At 44.8% G+C, this 25,245-nt stretch overlaps 1 protein-coding gene across 1 annotated transcript in view; it reads right to left on the reverse strand.

The window, feature by feature from the left end:
- CCDC191 (coiled-coil domain containing 191) overlaps positions 1–25,245 on the reverse strand; it is an 81,787-nt gene that overhangs the window by 40,587 nt on the left and 15,955 nt on the right. Inside the window, exons 5-8 of the mRNA XM_089670757.1 lie at positions 23,247–23,425; positions 15,654–15,877; positions 11,021–11,174; positions 763–953 (exon numbers count right to left, since the gene is read on the reverse strand). Coding sequence (XP_089526883.1) covers positions 763–953; positions 11,021–11,174; positions 15,654–15,877; positions 23,247–23,425 — 748 coding nt within the window. The remainder of the gene's footprint in view (positions 1–762; positions 954–11,020; positions 11,175–15,653; positions 15,878–23,246; positions 23,426–25,245) is intronic.

Here is a 25,245-nt window from a genome sequence, read left to right on the forward strand (position 1 = left end):
CAGGGTCCGGGGAGACCAGATATAGTGAATTCAGGGTCCGGGGAGAGCGGATATAGTGAATGCAGGGTCCGGGGAGACCGGATATAGTGAATGCAGGGTCCGGGGAGACCAGATATAGTGAATGCAGGGTCCAGGGAGACCAGATATAGTGAATGCAGGGTCCGGGGACACCAGATATAGTGAATGCAGGGTCCGGGGAGACTAGATATAGTGAATGCGGGGTCCGGGGAGACCAGATATAGTGAATGCGGGGTCCGGGGACACCAGATATAGTGAATGCGGGGTCCAGGGAGATCGGATATAGTGAATGCAGGGTCCTGGGAGACCAGATATAGTGAATGCGGGGTCCGGGAGACCAGATATAGTGAATGCAGGGTCCGGGGAGACCAGATATAGTGAATGCGGGGTCCGGGGAGATCGGATATAGTGAATGCAGGGTCCTGGGAGACCAGATATAGTGAATGCAGGGTCCGGGGAGAGCAGATATAGTGAATGCAGGGTCCTGGGAGACCAGGTATAGTGAATGCAGGGTCCTGGGAGAGCGGATATAGTGAATGCAGGGTCCAGGGAGACCAGATATAGTGAATGCAGGGTCCTGGGAGAGCAGGTATAGTGAATGCAGGGTCCAGGGTTTAGTAACACTTTAATCTCTTAGAAAATATTTGAGACATTTCGTTCAACTTGTACAAAATGCTTCTGACATTCATGCCATGAATGTCTTATGGATAGACCCATAAATGTTCTGGAGCATTAGTCACCTACCTGTTTTGATCTCGGAGCTCAGTTTCCATTTTTTGGCTCTCTCGTTCCAGCTTTTGTGACCAAACATGTTGCTTCCATGCACGGAATATCCTCAGCTGAAGCTTCCAGTCTGCCAGCGCCCGGGCTTTGCCCATCTTCACCCGGCGCTCCAAGACCAGCTTATACCAGGCAGAGAAATACTTCTGTAAGCGCTGGAAAAAAAAAGAGGAGCGGTGTGAGAGCTGATTGGATCAGTGCCCTAATGCTGACATCTGTAGCTTCATCTAGTCCTTTGGTCTCCAAACTACGACCCGAAGGCCGGTTGTGGCTCTTTGCTAGCTCTTATCTGGCCCTTGGGGCACTATTGCTCCTACTGATTTGAGGCACTATTCCTCCCACTGACACCAATGATGGGGCACTATTCCTCCCACTGACACCAATGATGGGGCACTATTCCTCCCACTGATACCAATGATGGGGCACTATTCCTCCCACTGATACCAATGATGGGGCACTATTCCTCCCACTGACACCAATGATGGGGCACTATTCCTCCCACTGATACCAATGATGGGGCACTATTCCTAACACTGACACCAATGATGGGGCACTATTCCTCCCACTGATACCAATGATGGGGCACTATTCCTCCCACTGATACCAATGATGGGGCACTATTCCTCCCACTGATATCAATGATGGGGCACTATTCCTCCCACTGATATCAATGATGAGGCACTATTCCTCCCACTGACACCAATGATGAGGCACTATTCCTTCCACTGATACCAATGATGAGGCACTATTCCTCCCACTGATACCAATGATGAGGCACTATTCCTCCCACTGACACCAATGATGGGGCACTATTCCTCCCACTGACACCAATGATGAGGCACTATTCCTTCCACTGATACCAATGATGAGGCACTATTCCTCCCACTGATACCAATGATGAGGCACTATTCCTCCCACTGACACCAATGATGGGGCACTATTCCTCCCACTGATACCAATGATGAGGCACTATTCCTCCCACTGATATCAATGATGAGGCACTATTCCTCCCACTGACACCAATGATGAGGCAGTATTCCATCCTCTGACAGCAGTGATGGGACACAGTTCCATCTACTGACACCAGAGATGAAGCAATTTTCCATCCACTGACATCAACGATGGGGCACTATTCCATCCCAATACCAATGATGGGGCACTATTTCATCTAGTGACACCAATGATGAGGCACTATTCCATCTACTGATACCAATGATGGGGACCAATTACATCCGCAGACCACAGAGATAAAGATGAAGCAATATTCCATCCACTGACACCAACGATGGGGCACTATTCCTCCCACTAATATCAATGATGGGGCACTAGTTCATCCCCTGACACCAGTGATGGGACACAGTTCCATCTAATGACACCAATGATGGGGCACTATTTCATCTACTGACACCAGAGATGAGGCACTATCCCATCCACTGACACCAATGATGGGGCACTATTCCATCCACTGACACCAATGATGATTAGACTGATTGTCTATAGTGCAGTGGTCTCCAAACTGCGGCCCTTTGCTTGCTTTTATCCGGCCCATGGGCATCATATTTACTACGGACACCAATGATGGGGCGCTATTCCTCCCCCTGACACAAATGATGGGCCACTATTCCTTCCACTGACACCATTGATGAGGCACTATTCCTCCCCCTGACACCATTGATGAGGCACTATTCCTCCCCCTGACACCAATGATGGGCCACTATTCCTCCCCCTGACACCATTGATGAGGCACTATTCCTCCCCCTGACACCAATGATGGGCCACTATTCTTCCCCCTGACACCAATGATGGGGCGCTATTCCTCCCCCTGACACAAATGATGGGCCACTATTCCTTCCACTGACACCATTGATGAGGCACTATTCCTCCCCCTGACACCATTGATGAGGCACTATTCCTCCCCCTGACACCATTGATGAGGCACTATTCCTCCCCCTGACACCATTGATGAGGCACTATTCCTCCCACTGACACCATTGATGAGGCACTATTCCTCCCACTGACACCAATGATGGGGCACTATTCCTCCCACTGACACCAATGATGGGGCACTATTCCATCCACAGACACCAGAGAGGGAGCACTATTCCTCATCCTACTGACCACAGGCACTATGTGACTGAACACTGTGTTTGAGGCATTGTTTACTATCACTGAGGCCGGGACTGGGACATTTTCTCCCCTCACTGGCCACAATCTGGCCCCCCCCAAAGTCTAAAGGACAGTAAACTGGCCCTCTGTTTGGAAGGTTTGGAGACCCCTGCTCTAGTCCATCCTTTCAACCTTTTTGTCACGGACGAACAGTTGAAATAGTTTTCAGGTATTGGAGAACCCTTGCTTAAAACAATTCTACCTACAGAATATAAAGTGGGTATAGAAATGTATAACCTCCTTTTAAAATAATCAGATTGTATTGCTTTCCAGCCTGAAATAAAGACAGACACAGTTTTTGTTTTATCCGGCTGTATTTACTCAGTGCAAAAACAGAATCACGGAGATGGAAAAAGGATCCCCCCCCCTTGTGCCAGTATTTAGTTGAACCCCCTTTTGCTTTAATTTCAGCCTTTATTCTGTTGGGATCTCTCTACTAACTTCTTTGCAATATCTGCCCGCTCCTCATTGCAGAACTGTTCAGTTCAGTTAGATTTCATGGTGACCGTTTGTGGACTGCAGTCTTTAAGTCATTCCACAGATTTCCAATGGGCTTTAGGTCTGGGCTCTGCCTAGGCCATGCAAGGACATTCCCCTTTTTCTCCTCCAACTACTGGGGGCTCATAGCTATGTGCTTTGGATCATTGTCATGTTGGAAGGTAAACCTTCTTTCCGGGGGCGGACTGACCATTTGGAAACCCAGGCACTGCCTGAGGGCCCGGGGTCAGTAGGGGGCCCCATGAGATGCCCCTGGTACCTTTTTCATAAGCTTTTTTGAGTTTCGGCAAGGACACAGGGGCCCCATGATCCCCTATTGCCCGGGGGCCCCATGAGTTGTCAGTCCGCCCCTGCTTCTTTCCATTGACACCTTTCTGGCAGAGGGCAGCAGATTTTCCTAAAGAATTTGAAGGTACTTTGCCCCATCTATGTTTCCTTCTATCCTGACAAGTGCTCCAGTCCCTGCTGCAGAGAAACCCCCCCATAAGAGGATATTCCCCCCTCCATGCTTTACTGTAGGTGGGATTTGGATGGGGAGCTGGATTGAATTTCCAATGGTAAAAATATGTAAGCGCACTATATTGGGGGGAAGAAACAGCGGCTGTGCACAAAAGGTAACCAAGAAAACCTCAATCAAACAGTAAAAAAGGGGTGCAGTGCTAAAAACATTAATAATATGAATAAAAGTCCATAAGCGAATATAAAACTACTTATATAAGCATAAATCTTTGATAGTTTAAAAGGTGACTTTCAGTGCTCTTAAAGTGCCAATAAATTCTTGATGAATCGGTGCTTGTGCGATAATTGTAGAAGAATTGCGCACTCACCGGATGCGCAATAACAATGCGCATATAAGTATCAATCCAGATGTCATTTGTCAGCTGGGGTCATTTTGATTATCTCAGCATGAAAAGAGCTTTCCTTTAGCATTTCAGTCCCTGGTAGGTCAAATGAAGAAAACAACCAGCTCTGGGTGGCAAGGCACTGTCGAAAGATCTCCGGGATAAAGTTGTGGACAGACACAAGTCAGAAGATGGATACAAAAAAATTTCAAAAGCTTTATCGATGTCTGGAAGCAGAGCGAAGTCTGTGTTTAAGAAGTGGAAGGTATTTGGTAGAACCAGACCCTCCCTGGATTAGGACGTCACTCCAAACTGGATGAAAGAGCCAGGAGGAAACTGGTCAGAGAGGCTACCAAGAGGCCTACAGCAACTCAGAAGCCGTGTCAGAAATTGGTGACAAAGAGTGGTCATTGTGTGCATGTGACACCAATATCACAAATCTCCACAAATGGGGCTTGTATGGGAGGGGTGCAAGAAAAGAGCCACTCCTCAAGAAAGGCCACATGCAATCACGACTGACCTTTGCCAAAATGCACCTTAAAGATTCTGAGACCACGAGGGAAAAGGGGTTCTGGTCAGATGAGACTAAAATGGAATTTTCTGGCCTCAACACTAAATGATATGTCTGGCGGAAATCCAATCCAGTAAAAAAGGGGTGCAGCGCTAAAAACATTAATAATATGAATAAAAGTCCATAAGCGAATATAAAACTACTTAAATAAGCATAAATCTTTGATTGATCAAAAGGTGACTTTCAGTGCTCTTAAATGCCAATAAATTCTTGATGAATCGGTGCTTGTGAGATAATTGTAGAAGAATTGCGCACTCACCGGACGCGCAATAACAATGTGCATATAAGTATAAATCCAGATGTCATCAGGGTATCATCAGAGTAGGGCAGATAATGCAGTTGCTTCCCTCTGAGGGTGGGATGGTGCATCAAATGGATCCTGGGGCTTTAAATGGAGATCCAGAAGACAGCCAGAGTTCCCCTTAAATTAATACTCCCCCAGGAAGTATGTTCAAAAACAGAGATATGCCCATAGTATTTATTAGGGGGTTAATAGGGGGTTCTGTTTTTGAACTCCCTGGGGGAGTATTAATTTTCAGAAGCCCTACACAGGATCCAGTCCCAGTATCCAGAGAGGGAGCCTCCTGCACACTCTGAGAGCAGCACCTATCCATCCCTTAAGGGCAACTCTGGCTGTCTTCTGGATCTCCATTTAAAGCCCCAGGATCCATTTGATGCACCATCCCACCCTCAGAGGGAAGCAACTGCATTATCTGCCCTACTCTGATGATACCCTGATGACATCTGGATTTATACTTATATGCACATTGTTATTGCGCGTCCGGTGAGTGCGCAATTCTTCTACAATTATCGCACAAGCACCGATTCATCAAGAATTTATTGGCATTTAAGAGCACTGAAAGTCACCTTTTGAACTATCAAAGATTTATGCTTATTTAAGTTGTTTTATATTCGCTTATGGACTTTTATTCATATTATTAATGTTTTTAGCGCTGCACCCCTTTTTTACTGGATTGGATTTCCGCCAGACATATCATTTAGTGTTGAGGCCAGATCATTCCATTTTAGTCTCATCTGACCAGAACCCCTTTTCCCTCGTGGTCTCAGAATCTTTAAGGTGCATTTTGGCAAAGGTCAGTGGTGATTGCATGTGGCCTTTCTTGAGGAGCAGCTCTTTTCTTGCACCCCTCCCATACAAGCCCCATTTGTGGAGATTTGTGATACTGGTGTCACATGCACACAATGACCACTCTTTGTCACCAATTTCTGACACGGCTTCTGAGTTGCTGTAGGCCTCTTGGTAGCCTCTCTGACCAGTTCCTCCTGGCTCTTTCATCCAGTTTGGAGTGACGTCCTAATCCAGGGAGGGTCTGGTTCTACCAAATACCTTCCACTTCTTAAACACAGACTTCGCTCTGCTTCCAGACATCGATAAAGCTTTTGAAATTTTTTTGTATCCATCTTCTGACTTGTGTCTGTCCACAACTTTATCCCGGAGATCTTTCGACAGTGCCTTGCCACCCAGAGCTGGTTGTTTTCTTCATTTGACCTACCAGGGACTGAAATGCTAAAGGAGAGCTCTTTTCATGCTGAGATAATCAAAATGACCCCGGCTGACCAATGGCTTTGTGTGCCATTGAGAAGGTGATTAGTTGCACATGATTGAGCCATTTTTAGGAGTGGGGGGTTATCTTTTTTCTAACTCAGTGATTTTGTTTTTGAATTTTTTTAAAAAACATTTTCTGACATGTTGGTGTTATAACTTCCACTTGGATGTTATAAGTTGCACTGAGTAAATACAACTGTATAAAACAAAAACTGTGCCTGTCTTCATTTCAGGCTGCAAAGCAACAAAATGTGAGTCCAGTCCGGACACTTTCCCCCTCTTCCAGTCCGGACACATTTACCCCCTTCCTCTCCAGGCCAATTTTCAGCTTTCAGTGCTATCACACTTTGAATGACAATTGCGCGGTCATGCAACACTGTACCCATATGAATTTTTTAGCATTTTTTGAGACAGATAAAGCTTTATTTTGGTGGTATTTTATTTGTATTTTTTTGCTATGTAAATGAAAAAGTAAAAAAAGTTTGAAAAAAAGTGTTTTTCTTATAAAATTTTGCAAATAAATAATATTTTATCATAAATCTTGGCCAAATATTATTCCGTTATCTTTTTAGTAAAAAAAAAAAAAAACCCAAATTAGTTTATAACCAAAAATTATAATTTTTTAACATTTTTATTTAATTTTTTTATATTATTATTTATGTTTTTTTTTTTTTTTTTTACATACTGTCACCCTAGCAGTACAGTGTCACCATGGTGACACTGTACTACTTGTGGGGGGTGATGATTTTTTTTTTTTTACACGGATTGCTTTTACACCCATAAAGGCTGTAAAAGCAATCATTTGGAACTCCCTGCCCCAACCCATCAGATTATCACCTACTCTCCCCTCCTTTAGGCGCACCCTGAAAACCCATCTCTTCAGGGAAGCCTACCCCACCCCCTGCTAACTTGCCGACCTCCTCCACTCTTCCTACCACTCCATCCCCCACAGCTATCTCCTCCTGTGCCACCATCCCCCCCCCTCCTAGATTGTAAGCTCGAAAGAGCAGGGCCCTCAATCCCCTCATGTTTTGCATTGTATTGTTATTGTTCTGTCACATGTTCTGTCCCCCTTTGTAATGTACAGCGCTGAGCAAACTATCGGCGCTTTATAAATACTGTATAATAATAATAATAATTTCTCCTTCTCTCTGGCTGCATTCTTGCAGCCATTGAGAACTACTGTGTGAGCTGTGATTGGTCACAGCTTGTTACATGGTACAAGGCTGTTGTGAATAGCCCTGTACCATGTGATCTCTGTGATCATTCACAGATTTCACACGTAGTAAGCAATGATGTCAGAAGTGACATCTTGCTTACTACTCTGCATGTGATCACTGATTGGCCAATCAGTGATCACATGATCGGGACCTCGCACAGAGGTCCCATACGACGATCGGTGTTCCACTGTCCGGGGGACACAGCGGGCACCAGATCGTGGTGCTGCGCACTCCCAGGGAGCGCGCACAAGCAGGGGGCAGGGAGGCCGTTTATAAACACCCACCCGAGCCTGCACTGCCACCGTCTGGCCGTTTATATACAACGGCCGGACGGGAAGTGGTTAAAGGGGGTGATTCTTTTCTATACCCGCTGTGTGTGCCTTCATTGGGCTGTTTCCAATATTTATAGTAAATTATAACTTGGCAACATCCTTAGTGGTCTTTATGGACATTAAGCTGGCCAAGACCGTTTATTTATTTATTTTTTTTTGTTCAGCCATATTCTTCCATCCATACAAAGAATACATTGATCAGAGGCTGCATCTGCTGATCGAGAAAAGTTTTCCAGCGTGTCCCTTCAACAGAAGTCATTGAAACGATGGACTTCTGTCAAGCAGACACACACACACTGATCGATATTTCCATCAGTGCACGGCCAGCTTTATGCTCACTCATCCCAGAGAGCTCAAGTACATGCTGCATGCGGGGAAACGCGGTTGTCAGATATATTTATTTCAGGTACTTCTATAGCGCCGTCAATTTACATATATATTGTACATTCACATCAGTCCCTAACCCTCAAGGGGTGTACAATCTAAGATCCCTAACCCTCAAGGGGTGTACAATCTAAGGTCCCTAACCCTCAAGGGGTGTACAATCTAAGATCCCTAACCCTCAAGGGGTGTACAATCTAAGGTCCCTAACCCTCAAGGGGCGTACAATCTAAGGTCCCTAACCCTCAAGGGGCGTACAATCTAAGGTCCCTAACCCTCAAGGGGCGTACAATCTAAGATCCCTAACCCTCAAGGGGCGTACAATCTAAGGTCCCTAACCCTCAAGGGGCGTACAATCTAAGGTCCCTAACCCTCAAGGGGCGTACAATCTAAGGTCCCTAACCCTCAAGGGGCGTACAATCTAAGGTCCCTAACCCTCAAGGGGCGTACAATCTAAGGTCCCTAACCCTCAAGGGGCGTACAATCTAAGGTCCCTAACCCTCAAGGGGCGTACAATCTAAGGTCCCTAACCCTCAAGGGGTGTACAATCTAAGGTCCCTAACCCTCAAGGGGCGTACAATCTAAGGTCCCTAACCCTCAAGGGGCGTACAATCTAAGGTCCCTAACCCTCAAGGGATGTACAATCTAAGGTCCCTAACCCTCAAGGGGCGTACAATCTAAGGTCCCTAACCCTCAAGGGGCGTACAATCTAAGGTCCCTAACCCTCAAGGGGCGTACAATCTAAGATCCCTAACCCTCAAGGGGTGTACAATCTAAGATCCCTAACTCACATTCATACATACACATACTAGGGCCAATTTAGACAGGAGACAATTCACCTACCAGCATGTCTTTGGAGTGTGGGAGGAAACCGGAGTACCCGGAGGAAACCCACGCAGGCACAGGGAGAACATGCAAACTCCATGCAGGAGGCGCCATGGTTGGGAATCGAACCCATGACCCAATTACTGCAAGGCAGAAGTGCTAACCACTAAGCCACTGTGCCGCCTAGATTTAGGGCTCATGCACACAGGTGTTCAACTGTGTTTTTATTGCAGGCCACAGACGGTTCGTTTATCGGCCGAATTTTCATACGAAAGAATAATCGGCCGATATTCGCACCGTTAGTGGGGCAATGTCGCCGGCCGATTTTCGCGGTTCCTCCTCGATTCTTTTATCGTTCGTGCTGGAAAATTTACAAAAAACAACCGATTTTCGTAAGCATTGGTGGCAACAGAACGACCGATGTTTCGTTTTTCGGCTGACAATTCGGCCGATAAACGATCCGTCTATGGCAGGAATATGTTCTTGTACTTGCAGCAAGCCCATATCAGAAAATGGAAGCATATTGACTGTACGGACGCACCCGCGAAGCCGAGTCTGACAGTTACGCAGGGATGGGTGCATGAGCCTGACACCAAAGACTGTACCATCCAGGTCCGAGCACCCATCCTGGCATACCTGACAAACTCAGCCGTGTGGGTGGGCGATATGGGCGGCCAGCATGCAGCTTGTCGCAGGTACAAACACACGGCTCTCCACACTATATGGGGCTGAGCGCCTGTGTGAAGACTTTAGTTGTCAGGTTTTTATTTATTTATATCAGGTACTTATATAGCGCCGTCAATTTACGCCGCGCTTTACATACATATTGTACATTCACATCAGTCCCTAACCCTCAAGGGGCGTACAATCTAAGGCCCCTAACCCTCAAGGGGCGTACAATCTAAGGTCCCTAACCCTCAAGGGGAGTACAATCTAAGGTCCCTAACCCTCAAGGGGCGTACAATCTAAGGCCCCTAACCCTCAAGGGGCGTACAATCTAAGGTCCCTAACCCTCAAGGGGAGTACAATCTAAGGTCCGTAACCCTCAAGGGGCGTACAATCTAAGGTTTCTAACCCTCAAGGGGCGTACAATCTAAGGTCCCTAACCCTCAAGGGGCGTACAATCTAAGGTCCCTAACCCTCAAGGGGCGTGCAATCTAAGGTCTCTAACCCTCAAGGGGCGTACAATCTAAGGTCCCTAACCCTCAAGGGGCGTACAATCTAAGGTCCCTAACCCTCAAGGGGCGTACAATCTAAGGTCCCTAATCCTCAAGGGGCGTACAGTCTAAGGTCCCTAACCCTCAAGGGGCGTACAATCTAAGGTCCCTAATCCTCAAGGGGCGTACAATCTAAGGTCCCTAACTCACATTCATACATACACATACAAGGGCCAATTTAGACAGGAGCCAATTAACCTACCAGCATGTCTTTGGAGTGTGGGAGGAAACCGGGGTACCTGGAGGAAACCCACACAGGCACAGGGAGAACATGCAAACTCCAGGCAGGTGGTGTTGTGGTTGGGATTCGAACCAACGACCCGAGTACTGCCAGGCGGAAGTGCTAACCATTTAGCTAATGTGCTAAATTTGTGTTTTTCCTCTGCTTGTCCTCCATAGACCCGGTGATACTGTGGGAACGTTCTTTTTTCAGGTGTGACAATCTAATTCCTGGTATTGTGATAGAACATGTATAAGAGGACAAAACTGATCTGGATTGCCAGTTTTTGTACATTTTTATTTGTGCTGAAATCCATCAAAATTCAATGGTTAAAAAAACAAAAGAAAAAAAAACTAACCCGAACCATCATAGTTATTCCTCACCCTGTGATTGTCGGCATAAACCTGGCTGAGCCGCTCTTGGATCTTGGCCTGCCTCTCCCGGGTTCTTCTCTCAGAATCCATCTCCCGGACCCCTTGCTGTATGTGGACCACCTCCTGCATCCTCTTACTCTTCTGCTGCTGTCTCTTCCACTCCCTGCAGACAGACACAACAAACATATAAAAGGCAATACACACAGAGATGTAGCAGAAACATTTATGGGAACTTTTCAGTCTTACCCACACTAGCTATAAATGATGGGCCCCAAAACTGGTATGTAAATCTGACCTCTGGATTTCCCTTCAGTCTTGCACAGTCCTCCTGGACTGAAATGGCTTACTCTGATTTCTCTGCATACTCTGAGCTTCTCACAATGTACAGTTGTGTTCAAAATAATAGCAGTGTGTTGAAAAAAGTGAATAAAACTCAAAATCCTTCTAATAGCTTTTATTTCCATCCACACAAATGCATTGGGAACACGACACATTCTATTCCAAATCAAAACATGAAGAAAAATACATCAAATTTGTGTTGTTCCTCTAAAAAAATGGAAGAAAAGTGAATATTAGACGGTTCAAAAAAATGGCAGTGTTTGTATTCTTCTTTACAAACTCAAACATTCACTATATAAACTGAGAAATGTTTGAAGATTTTCTTTCCTTTGAATGACTTCATGAATATTTGGTTGTAGTCGCACTGTTTCTGAGAACTGCTGTACATCTGTGTTGCATGGAGTCACCCAACTTCTGGCCCCTGTGATCAGGTATTCCAGCCCAGGATGATTGGACCACATTCCACAGTTCTTCTCTATTTCTTGGTTTTGCCTCAGAAACGGCATTTTTGATGTCACCCCACAAGTTTTCTATTGGATTAAGATCCGGGGATTGGGCTGGCCACTCCATAACATCCATCTTGTTGGTCTGGAACCAAGATGTTGCCCGTTTACTGGTGTGTTTGGGGACGTTGTCTTGTTGGAACACCCATTTCAAGGGCATTTCCTCTTCAGCATAAGGCAGCATGACCTCTTCAAGTATTCTGATGTATTCAAACTGATCCATGATCCCTGGTATGCGATAAATAGGCCCAACACCGTAGTATGAGAGACATCCCCATATCATGATGCTTGCACCACCATGCTTCACAGTCTTCACAGTGTACTGTGGCTTGAATTCAGTGTTTGGGGGTCGTCTGAAAAACTGTCTTCAGCCACTAGACCCAAAAAGAACAATCTTACTTCCATCAGTCCACAAAATGTTGCGCCATTTCTCTTTAGGCCAGTCAATGTGCTCTTTGGCAGATTGTAACCTCTTCAGCACACGTCTTTTTCCCAACAGTGGGACTTTGCGGGGACTTCTTGCAGATAGCTTGGCTTCACATCGGCGTCTTCTAATTGTAACAGTCCTCACAGGGAACGTCACACCTTCTTTCATCTTCCTGGAGCTGATTGTTGGCTGAGTCCGCCCCATTTTGGCTATTCTTCTATCCATTCGAATGGTAGTTTTTCGCTTTCTTCCACGTCTTTCAGGTTTTGGTTGCCATTTTAAAGCATTTGCGATCATTTTAGTTGAGCAGCCGATCATTTTCTGCACTTCTTTGTATGTTTTCCCCTCTCCAATCAACTTTTTAATCAAGGTACGCTGTTCTTCTGAACAATGTCTGGAACGACCCATTTTCCTCAGAATTTCAGAGAGAAATGCACTGTAACCAGCATGTCCAACATTTGCTGCCTTCCTTCCTTAACCATTAGCCGCCCGGCCAATGGCCGTTTGGCGGCTTCAGATGTGCCTCTTCATTCCGGGTGCACGCCATTTGGCGTGCTCCTGCACATGTGCCGTTTGCGGTAATGCAGAGCGGCGCAGCAGCGGGATCTGTCGCGGGCCGTGCACCTCGGACACGGCCGATGACAGATCCGAGTACCGGCTCCCGTTGCTGGTACCATGTGACCTGCTGTGACCAATCACAGTAGGTCACATGACAGTTGTATACAATGGATGGCTTCATTCATGATGCCATCCATTGTACACTAGTGCCTAGCTGTGAATGGTCACAGCTAATCACATGAACATGTCATGTGATTAGCTGTGACCAAATCACAGCTAAGCACAAAAAAAAAAAAAAAAAAAAAAAGCTGAATGAATCGATTTCATTCAGGTAAATGCTTGTTTATAGCAAAGTAATTCTTTGCTATAAGCAAATTGTGTAAAAAAAATAAATAAAATAAAATACTGATCACTTCCCCAAAGTAGTACAGTGTTACTATGGTAACATTGTACTACTTTGGTCATAGTAAAATATGAAAAAAAAATCTTAAAAAAATTTAAAAAAATGTAATAAAAAATTAAATATAATAAAAAAATTAAAAAAAAAAATATATATATATTTTTTTTCATACTGTCACCAGTCAGGGTCCCTGTTAACCGCCATGCCAGTTATATGATGACGCTGTACTGCACTGGTGACAGTATGTAAAAAAAAAATAGTGAAAATATTTTTTTTAATTTTTTCATTTTCCGAAAAATTATGACATAAAAATACAACTTCAAAAAACTCGCCAGGCCTCTTATGAAGTACGTCGGACTGTCTACTCTGCAAAAAGGGGTCATTTGGGGGATATCTGTACTGTTCTGACATTTGGGGGATATCTGTACTGTCCTGACATTTGGGGGATATCTGTACTGTTCTGACATTTGGGGGATATCTGTACTGTCCTGACATTTGGGGGATATCTGTACTGTCCTGACATTTGGGGGATATCTGTACTGTTCTGACATTTGGGGGATATCTGTACTGTCCTGACATTTGGGGGATATCTGTACTGTCCTGACATTGGGAGGATATCTGTACTATTCTGACATTTGGGGGATATCTGTACTGTCCTGACATTTGGGGGATATCTGTACTGTTCTGACATTTGGGGGATATCTGTACTGTCCTGACATTTGGGGGATATCTGTACTGTTCTGACATTCTTGGACCTCAAGAAATTAGATTGGCTGTCAGTACTTCAGGATTGATCAATATTCAGATCTATCCCATAGTTTGTGAACTCTATAACTTTCCTACAAACTAATAATACATCCTAATTTGGGTTATTTTCACCAAAGACATGTAGCAGAATACATCGCGGCCTAAATTTATGAAGAACAATTATTTATTTGTAAACTTTTATAACAGAAACAAAGAAAAATGTTTTTTTTTCAAAATTTTTGGTCTTTTTTTGTTAATTTAGCAAAAAATAAAAACCCCAGCGGTGATTAAATACCACCAAAAGAAAGCTCTAGTTGTGTGAAGAAAATGATAAAATTTTAGCTTGGGTACAATGTTGTATGACCGCGCAATTGTCATTCAAAGTGTGAGAGCGCTGAAACCTGAAAAATGGCCTGGGCAGGAAGGTGTTAAATTGCCCGGTATTGAAATGGTTAAATAAGGGCAATAATTGCCACCTGTTTTTCAAAGAATGAATGACCTCACTAATAGAACTCCACACTGCTATTATATTGAACACGCCCCTTTCAATGAGTGATTCAATGACACAGAATCAGCAGCATGCATGTCATGACTGTTGGGTCTGTTGGATTTCTATTACTCTACTACACCTGCTAGGAAATTATTTGCCATGTAGAAATATCATTTCTACCAAAAACAGCGATTGATCCGGTTAGTGATGTCTGACTGTATTATTTTTTTAAATTTACCTTTAACAATGTGGCTCCGCCCCTCAATGCGCATCATTCACCTAGATGAATGACGTGCATAGTGCTGGCTGGGCCTCCTGGGATATGCATGTCACATATCACAGGGGGCTTTTAGTCAATCTTTCAGTACATAGGAAGAGGTGGGCCTAGCAGTGCGTCATTTCGAGGCCCAGATGGCTGAACCTGGGGGAGCCGGCGAGCCCCTCGATAACATCATAAGTAGGATGGCGGTGCAGGACCCAGTGATGTGTGTTGACAGAAGCTGGAAAATGCTAGATCCGATAGATGGGTGAGTAGCTGAACTGTGCCTTCAACACCAGGTAAGCGGGAAGAATTTAAAAAAATGTGTGTGGTGACGATTGTGGGGGGGGGGTGTTTGGGGGGTCGCCTGAAGGTCCTCCTTAAATCTGAACTCCACACAGATATAAAAGACATAAATTAAGGCAGCTGCATAGTCATTAACTAAATGTATTTTCATAAATGCAAGCAGTAAAAGGTACCCGAGTCTGAATTGGGATCAACCTCCGGCAGTCCTTGTACAACAGAGCTTCGACTGGGGAGGGAGGAGCAGCACAAGGAGCCAATTAGTGCACGCAGCATGCTAATAGGAGGAGAGAGTAGAGTGACAAGGAGGGATACGCTTATCAGTCTCCTTCTCCTCCTTTCACTGTCCAATCACAGGCTGGGAGAGTAACAAGACTTGTACATGTTACTTAACTGCAGCAATGAAAACAAAAAAAGGTCTCCTATCCTGTCAGACAGGGAAGTGCAAATCTTAGAACTGGATGGACAGAAATATAAATCTTTTGGCAGGCAATACAGTCCTCATATATGTATTTCATCTGTGAGTTCAGCTTTAGGAATATAGATTCAGATTCTTACTAATATCCCAGACTGGTACACCTTGAAATGTCATTATGATGGCAAGAAGCTCTCTTACAGTTTCCTGGCCTCCTCCATGACTCTTCTTCGTTCGTTCATCTCTTTGCGCAGCTTCACCATCTCTCTCTGGATCTCCTCCTCCTCCTTCTTGGCCTTCAAGGTTTTCTTTTTGTTTTCCTCCTGGACCAGCAGTTGGGCCTGAGCCAGAGCCGCCTTCTTCATGGCCCTCTCCTGCTTCTGCTTCTCCAGCTCCTTCTGCCTCTGAGCCCGGTTCTCCTTCACCTGCAAAGACCATGTGACATCCTAACAGCTTGTTGGTGAAACTACAAAATCTGACAGAAATCTGTGAGAAATCTGACAACTTATTCCACAAAGATGGCCTTCCCACAGGAGTATATAAGAAGATCCTGTAACAATGTTGCCTCACCTACTGCACACACTACAGGAAGATTTTTCACTGAATTCTCTCCCTGTCTCTATGTATGAAGCTATTATTGTAGCAATCCCAAAGCCTGATAAGGATTCCTCCAAACCTGACTTACCAACCCAACTCATTATTAAAAGAAAAGTATGGCCAAATTGTGTGTATGTATATATATATATACCGCCCTTTCCACACACATGACCTTTAAGGTCCCCTCAGTCTTAATCCGTAGGGTTCAATATTGAGTTGGCCCCGCCCTTTGCCGCTATAACAGCTTCAACTCTTCTGGGAAGGCCGTCCACAAGGTTTAGGAGGGTGTCTATGGGAAGGTTGGACCATTCTTCCAGAAGCACATTTTTCAGGTCAGGCACTGATGTCGGGGGAGGAGGCCTGGCTCGCAGTCTCCGCTCTAATTCTGTTCTATCAGGTCAGGGCTCTGTGCAGGACAGTCAAGTTCCTCCACCCCAAACCGGCTCCTCCATGTCTTTATGGACCTTGCTTTGTGCACTGGTGGGCAGTCATGTTGGAACAGGAAGGGGCCATCCCCAAACTCTTCCCACAAAGTTGGGAGCATGAAAATGTCCAAAATGTCTTGGTATGCTGACGACTCAAGAGTTCCCTTCACTGGAACTAGGGGGCCAAGCCCAGCCCCTGAAAAACAACCCCACACCATAATCCCCCCCTCCACCAAACGTTACACTTGGCACAATGCAGTTAGGCAAGTATTGTTCTCCTGACAACCGCCAAACCCAGACACATCCATCAGATTGCCAGACAGAGAAGCATGATTGGTAACGCCAGAGAACATGTCTCCACTGCTGCATACAGTGGCGGCGTGCTTTACACCACTGCATCCACCGGTTTGCATTGTACTTGTACTTGGTTAATATTTTAGAGCAAAAGTCCCACTCCAAAATTAGGTGAAAAAATATATATGTGAAAAAAAATCCTTAGAAAAAAATCAGAAAGTCCTCTTTCCAAAGAAGTGTGCTTCCACCAAAAAGAGTGCTCAAACAATATATACCGCACTCACCAGATTAAGGTGAAAAAACGCCTTTTAGGTATTTTTGGGATCCTAGACCCAGTAAATATCTCTCCAAATCTCTACTCCATCACAGGAAAGCCAACCTCCAATCTCCAGGACCACCAGACTCTCCAGAAATAATAAAATGTAGGGAAAAACAGAATAACCTAGAGTAATACTGCAACACTTGGTTAGATCAATAATCACCTGCTAAAAAATGCTGTAAAAGTGAGCGCTCTTGAAGGGTAAGCTGCTGGACACTCAAGGTAACCAAGTGAAAACCCTAATAAAACTTCATAAAAAATAGTACAGCGCTATAGGTATGATGTAGGTCAAAGCAAGATATACAGTCAGCTCCATAAATATTGGGACATCGACACAATTCTAAAATTTTTAGCTCTATACACCACCACAATGGATTTGAAATGAAACGAACAAGATGTGCTTTAACTGCAGACTGTCAGCTTTAATTTGTGGGTAGTTACATCCAAATCAGGTGAACTGTGTAGGAATTACAAAAGTTTACATATGTGCCTCCCACTTGTTAAGGGACCAAAAGTAATGGGACAGAATAATAATCATAAATCAAACTTTCACTTTTTAATACTTGGTTGCAAATCCTTTGCAGTCAATTACAGCCTGAAGTCTGGAACGCATAGACATCACCAGACGCTGGGTTTCATCCCTGGTGATGCTCTGCCAGGCCTCTACTGCAACTGTCTTCAGTTCCTGCTTGTTCTTGGGGCATTTTCCCTTCAGTTTTGTCTTCAGCAAGTGAAATGCTCAATCGGATTCAGGTCAGGTGATTGACTTGGCCATTGCATAACATTCCACTTCTTTCCCTTAAAAAACTCTTTGGTTGCTTTTGCAGTCTGCTTTGGGTCATTGTCCATCTGCACTGTGAAGCGTCCAATGAGTTGTGAAGCATTTGGCTGAATATGAGCCGATAATATTCCCGAAACACTTCACAATTCATCCGGCTGCTTCTGTCAGCAGTCACATCATCAATAAATACAAGAGAAGCAGTTCCATTGGCAGCCATACATGCCCACGCCATGACACTACCACCACCATGCATCACTGATGAGGTGGTATGCTTAGGATCATGAGCAGTTCCTTTCCTTCTCCATACTCTTCTCTTCCCATCACTCGGGTACAAGTTGATGTCGGTCTCATCTGTCCATAGGATGTTGTTCCAGAACTGTGAAGGCTTTTTTACATGTCGTTTGGCAAACTCTAATCTGGCCTTCCTGTTTTTGAGGCTCACCAATGGTTTCCATCTTGTGGTGAACCCTCTCTATTCACTCTGGTGAAGTCTTCTCTTGATTGGTGACTTTGACACACATACACCTACCTCCTGGAGAGTGTTCTTGATCTGGCCAACTGTTGTGAAGGGTGTTTTCTTCACCAGGGAAAGAATTCTTCGCTCATCCACCACAGTTGTTTTCCGTGGTCTTCCGGGTCTTTTGGTGTTGCTGAGCTCACCGGTGCGTTCCTTCTTTTTAAGAATGTTCCAAATAGTTGTTTTGGCCTCACCTAATGTTTTTGCTATCTCTCTGATGGGTTTGTTTTGTTTTTTCAGCCTTATGATGGCTTCACTGATAGTGACAGCTCTTTGGATCTCATCTTGAGAGTTGACAGCAACAGATTCCAAATGCAAATAGCACACTTGAAATTAACTCTGGACCTTTTATCTGCTCATTGTAATTGGGATAATGAGGGAATAACACACACCTGGCCATGGAACAGCTGAGAAGCCAATTGTCCCATTACTTTTGGTCCCTTAACAAGTGGGAGGCACATTTGCAAACTGTTGTAATTCCTACACCGTTCACCTGATTTGGATGTAAATACCCTCAAATTAAAGCTGACAGTCTGCAGTTAAAGCGCATCTTGTTCGTTTCATTTCAAATCCATTGTGGTGGCGTATAGAGCCAAAAATGTTAGAATTGTGTCGATGTCCCAATATTTATGGACCTGACTGTATATTTGTTCTTACCACGGTTTATAAATAAATGTTTACATCCTTAACTACTACACTATGAGTACGTTTTATACTCCCCCTTGTGGAGTCATTTATTCATAGCTCCTGCTGGATCCAATACCTTCAAGGATTCTGGAGAAGGGAGATCCTACACCCAGGAGACCTACTTCCATCTATCCCTTAAGAGGACCTCCAGCCTACTGAATCTTTTTCTTACCACCCTGAGGGTTCTCACCATCACTACCCACCTAGAGGGAGGATTCATTCCAGGTGTCCCTGACCAGACCCATCATCCAGAGGGAGGACAACTTCCCCTATTCCAGACCAGATCCTGAAGGAAGCTTCTGTGGATTTTTGTTCAATGCACAATTTTATTGTGCATCTGGTGAGTGCACAATGCCCCTATATTACTTGGAACATCACAGCTTTATAAGAAAAGCATTTTATAAGACTCTTATGAAAACACGGACTTATTGCATGTGTTATTATGCGTTTAGATATTTTGATATTTTCCTAGTCTTGTTTTAACTGACATGTGCTATCAGGGTGGATAAAAATCAATGATTTTTTTTAAAAAAATCAAAAAAATCGGATTTTTTTGATTTAAATCCGATCTTTTTTTTATTTAAATCGGATTTTTTTGAATAAAATGCTTTTTGAGGAAAATATATTACCATCCAAAGGTTATTCCATCATGAAATAAAGATTTGTTTTTTAATTATGTAGAATAAGGCTGTATATGTTTAATTTTTTTGGTAAATAAATTCCATGAATCCATTCACAATGTCATGCTCTTCCAGAGGTTTTTGTAAGATTATTGGGCAGTTTCTCTGCCTACAAGATATTATCACAGATGTTCGAATTACTTTTGCAGTTCTCAAAACTGAATTGGACTCAGCGGAGATCACATGCCTCTTCTTCACAGCAAAATGTTAGAACATGAACAGTTAAGAAAAAGACCTTCATCCTAACTTCTACAAACCTATGAATACAGAATCAACCCCTTCAGTGCTAAGTTTCAAGAAGTTCAGTGAATAGAATAGAAACAATATTTTTCTGATTGTTTGGAGTGGAATAGATCTGCACAAGAAGAAACTAAGTGTGAGGAGGAAGGGGCTGACAGTCTAAGTTTCTTAAAATATATACCGTATATACTCGAGTATAAGCCGAGGTACCTAATTTTACCAAAAAAACTGGGAAAAACTATTGCCGGTGGTGTCAGTGGGGGGAGGAATAGTGCCCCATCGTTGGTGTCAGTGGGGGGAGGAATAGTGCCCCATCGTTGGTGTCAGTGGGGGGAGGAATAGTGCCCCATCGTTGGTGTCAGTGGGGGGAGGAATAGTGCCCCATCGTTGGTGTCAGTGGGGGGAGGAATAGTGCCCCATCGTTGGTGTCAGTGGGGGGAGGAATAGTGCCCCATCGTTGGTGTCAGTGGGGGGAGGAATAGTGCCCCATCGTTGGTGTCAGTGGGGGGAGGAATAGTGCCCCATCGTTGGTGTCAGTGGGGGGAGGAATAGTGCCCCATCGTTGGTGTCAGTGGGGGGAGGAATAGTGCCCCATCGTTGGTGTCAGTGGGGGGAGGAATAGTGCCCCATCGTTGGTGTCAGTGGGGGGAGGAATAGTGCCCCATCGTTGGTGTCAGTGGGGGGAGGAATTGTGCCCCATCGTTGGTGTCAGTGGGGGGAGGAATTGTGCCCCATCGTTGGTGTCAGTGGGGGGAGGAATAGTGCCCCATCGTTGGTGTCAGTGGGGGGAGGAATAGTGCCCCATCGTTGGTGTCAGTGGGGGGAGGAATAGTGCCCCATCGTTGGTGTCAGTGGGGGGAGGAATAGTGCCCCATCGTTGGTATTAGTGACACCAATGATTGGGCACTATTCCTCCCACTGACACCAATGATACTTACCTTGCTGACCCCTGCTCCAGCCTGGGCTCGCTCGCTCCCTCCCTCTCCCATGGTACACACTTACCGGTCAGATGTCTTCCTTCTCCGGCCGCTCTCCTCCTCTTCACTCGCTTGATCTTCGCGGTGCCGCTCGGCTCCTCCTCTCCAAGCTCCACCTCCTCGCCGGTGATTGGGCGCCTGTGTGCCTCTCCTGAGCTACAGTTCCGGCGGCCAATCATCGGCGAGGATTGATCCCGGGGGTGTGTCCAGATGACAGGGACGGCATGTCACCCCGCCCACACCTGGAGACGTTGACTCGAGTATAAGCCGAGGGGGCCATTTTTCAGCACAAAAAATGTGCTGAAAAACTCGGCTTATACTCGAGTATATACGGTATATTTTGTTTAGCCAAATTAGTTAACAAACATGGATGTTTAAGCAAATAACATATGCTGGAATGTTATTGTTTCAGTTGAATAAATCTATTTAAATTATTATTAAGGTAATGATTATTTTTCTACTTCCTAAGTACAACAGAAAAGTTGTCCAAATATGAATGATTAACCTATTAAACTGGGGATAAAAAAACTAATATGAAAAGTTGTTATTCTAAAAATCTTCATCTACTTGTATATTAAAGTTATACCAGCAAGAATTAGTCTTTATGTAGGAAACTAGGATATAAATCCAGCCTTACTGACTAGTGATTTAAATCGTGATTTAAATCAGTTTGATTTAAATCAAATCCACCCTGTGTGCTATTGTGCATTTAGATCAGCAATGGGCAAACTACGGCCCGGCGGACCTTTTAATCCGGCCCGTGGAGCGTGATACTGTCAGGATGGCTGTCAGGGGACCGGTGTAGCATGAAAATCTGTCTCCTATGAGGATCTGTCCCCCTCGACGTATCTGCGCATGTGCCGGAGATCGCCGATCGGCTGCTAATGCCTGAAACTGGCACATGCGCAGATACGTCGAGGGGGACAGATCCTCATAGGAGACAGATTTTCATGCTACACCGGAACGGCGCGGGAACACGGCGAGAGGAACGCGCGGAGCAAAGGTAAGTGAATTGACACAGGGGGGACTTGATATGGGGGATGAATTACTATATGGGGGATGAATTACTATGGGGGATGAATTACTATATGGGGGATGAATTACTATATGGGGGATGAATTACTATATGGGGGATGAATTACTATGGGGGATGAATTACTATATGGGGGATGAATTACTATGGGGGATGAATTACTATATGGGGGATGAATTACTATATGGGGGATGAATTACTATGGGGGATGAATTACTATATGGGGGATGAATTACTATATGAGGGATGAATTACTATATGGGGGATGAATTACTATGGGGGATGAATTACTATATGGGGGATGAATTACTATATGGGGGATGAATTACTATGGGGGATGAATTACTATGGGGGATGAATTACTATGGGGGATGAATTATTATGGGGGATGAATTACTATGGGGGATGAATTACTATATGGGGGATTAATTACTATGCTTAATATGGGGGAATATTACTATACTTACTATGGATGACACATACACATCATTCATCTACTCTTGGTCCGGCCCCCGGGTCCAATATATGAACCCATTGCGGCCCTCAAGTCAAAAAGTTTGCCCACCCCTGATTTAGATATATCTTGCTTTGACCTACATCATACCTATAGCGCTGCACTATTTTTTATAAAATAATCACCTGCTGCTGACTGTGGGATCTCTGGAAACTACACTTGGTGTTGTGACGATTGTGGATTCATCTTATGCAATTAAAATGCTGATTTTTGTCTTAAAGAATGTGAGTGGCTTGGTATGTGATTATTGATCTAACCAAGTGTTGCATTATTACGCCATGTTATTCTATTTTTCCCTACATTTTATTGAGTATTTCTGGAGAGTGGAGTCTGGTGGTCCTGGAGACTGGAGGTTGGCTTTCCTTGGTGGAGTGGAGATTTGGAGAGATATTTACTGGGTCTAAGATCCCAAAAATACCTAAACGGCGTTTTTTCCCCTTAATCTGGTGAGTGCGGTATATATTGTTTGAGCGCTCTTTTTGGTGGAAGAACACTTCTTTGGAAAGAGGACTTTGTTGAGTTTTTCTAAGGATTTTTTTTCACATATATATGTTTTCACCTAATTTTGGAGTGGGACTTTTGCTCTATAATATTAATTTTATTTATATTTTTATTTTATTTTTTTTGTATGTTACGATCAAATTTGTTTGGGGTGTAATACATGAACTTAATTCTTTGCGCTGTTTGTGTTGTTTAAAACACTCCCTTGTGTTGTGTTTCTGTACCCCACCTGCTGGTGCCTCACTTCCATGGTGACCCGGGGGTCCCTCTGCTTGGCCTTCCTCTCCCCCTCCTCGCTTCGAAGGTTCTCAAGTATCCCAGAATCCACCACTTCCTTCTGGAGAAGCTTCTGCAGGAAGTCCTGGGTGTTGGTGTCCTCCGTCTCGTGCTCAAGGTACTGGTAGAGATCTGCAGATAAACGAGGAAGAAGGGAGAGCAGAAGTGACATTTAGGGGTCCATGTGAAAAAAAAAAAAAAAGCAGTATGATTTTATTGTGGCCATACGGTTGCTTAAGATTTAAAAAAAAAAGTCAAGAGGAAAGCCCAGTCATGTGCCCTGTCAAAGTCATGTGATCGGCCTCTCCTTCAATCAGGAGTTCTCTCTGCACCAATAAATAGAGGAGATTGCAGGCCCACACCGCAGCTTCCATTTTATGAATGGGCCACAAAATGCAGACGTTACCTAGCAATGTATAGCTTAGAGTGGACAGGGATAACCTCTCTCCCTTATAACTCATCCTCTAAGTCTGTGATACTAGTGCCCAACCTGTGACTCAGGGGCCACAAGCAGCTCTTTGGCACCTACTGCGTGTCCTTGAGGCTCCTGCAGACTCTATTCTGTGTTTCAGCTTTTACTTAAGCCATTGATGGAAAAATGATCTTTAGGTTTCTAGAAGTTCTTAGATTTGCTTTCTTTGACACTAGAATTACTGTTTTCTGTGCCATCATTGTTTTCTTTTTATGTCTATTTTAAAAGATCTTGCTCAGAAAAATATCAAATATGGCACCACTCATTGTTCTGACCCTGTAGGGAGCACAAATGTGGAGGCATTGGCTTGTACAGGGCCTGTAATAGCAGTGGTTTCTAGTAGTGTCATGTAAGGTGTACCCAGTCTCCAACAACTACAGCATGCTGCCAGACTCATCCACCTTACCAACCGTTCTGTATCAGCCACCCCTCTCTGCCAATCCCTCCACTGGCCTCCACTCAGTGTACTCCACCCCTCTCTGCCAATCCCTCCACTGGTCTCCATTCAGTGTCCTCCACCCCTCTCTGCCAATCCCTCCACTGGTCTCCATTCAGTGTTCTCCACCCCTCTCTGCCAATCCCTCCACTGGTCTCCATTCAGTGTTCTCCACCCCTCTCTGCCAATCCCTCCACTGGCCTCCACTCAGTGTCCTCCACCCCTCTCTGCCAATCCCTCCACTGGTCTCCACTCTGTTGGGAATGCAACAGCATGTACTATAATGTACTATATAGTATTGTGTGCTAATATCACTTGACCAGTAGATGGCGCTGTACACTAAGGTCACTAGTGCATATGTGTAAGACTTGTTGATTCTCCCTCTTCCTCCTTCTTCTCTCTATCTTCAGGAAGTAAGATGTCTGTTATACATTGCTGAAATGTGCTCTGTATGTTTGCAACTTAAGCCACACAAGTAAAGTCTGAATTCTGCCTCATCACTACCAGTGTCTTCTCTAACACATAACCAACAGGTTATGGGCCCAGCTCCAGACACTGGAAAAAGGAAAACTACAAGCAAGTAAGTGCTGCATTTACAATCCTACCAAATCCTGTGTGAGGAAACAAGAGCTGTATCCAATTCACTGAAAGATGGCAAGTGCTTCAGATATGAAGTTTACAATAGCAAAGCTCAACAATACCAACACACTCAGTGTCCTCCACCCCTCTCTCCCAATCCCTCCATTGGTCTCCATTCAGTGTCCTCCATCCCTCTCTGCCAATCCCTCCACTGGTCTCCATTCAGTGTCTTCCACCCCTCTCTGCCAATCCCTCCACTGGTCTCCACCCCTCTCTGCCAATCCCTCCACTGGCCTCCACTCAGTGTCCTCTACCCCTCTCTGCCAATCCCTCCACTGGCCTCCACTCAGTGTCCTCCACCCCTCTCTGCCAATCCCTCCACTGGCCTCCACTCAGTGTCCTCCACCCCTCTCTGCCAATCCCTCCACTGGCCTCCACTCAGTGTCCTCCACCCCTCTCTGCCAA

The sequence above is a fragment of the Staurois parvus genome, unplaced genomic scaffold (assembly GCF_062004578.1).
Source record: "Staurois parvus isolate SC_StPar_1 unplaced genomic scaffold, SC_StPar_1.0 ptg000095l, whole genome shotgun sequence".
In the NCBI taxonomy this organism is placed as follows: Eukaryota; Metazoa; Chordata; class Amphibia; order Anura; family Ranidae; genus Staurois; species Staurois parvus.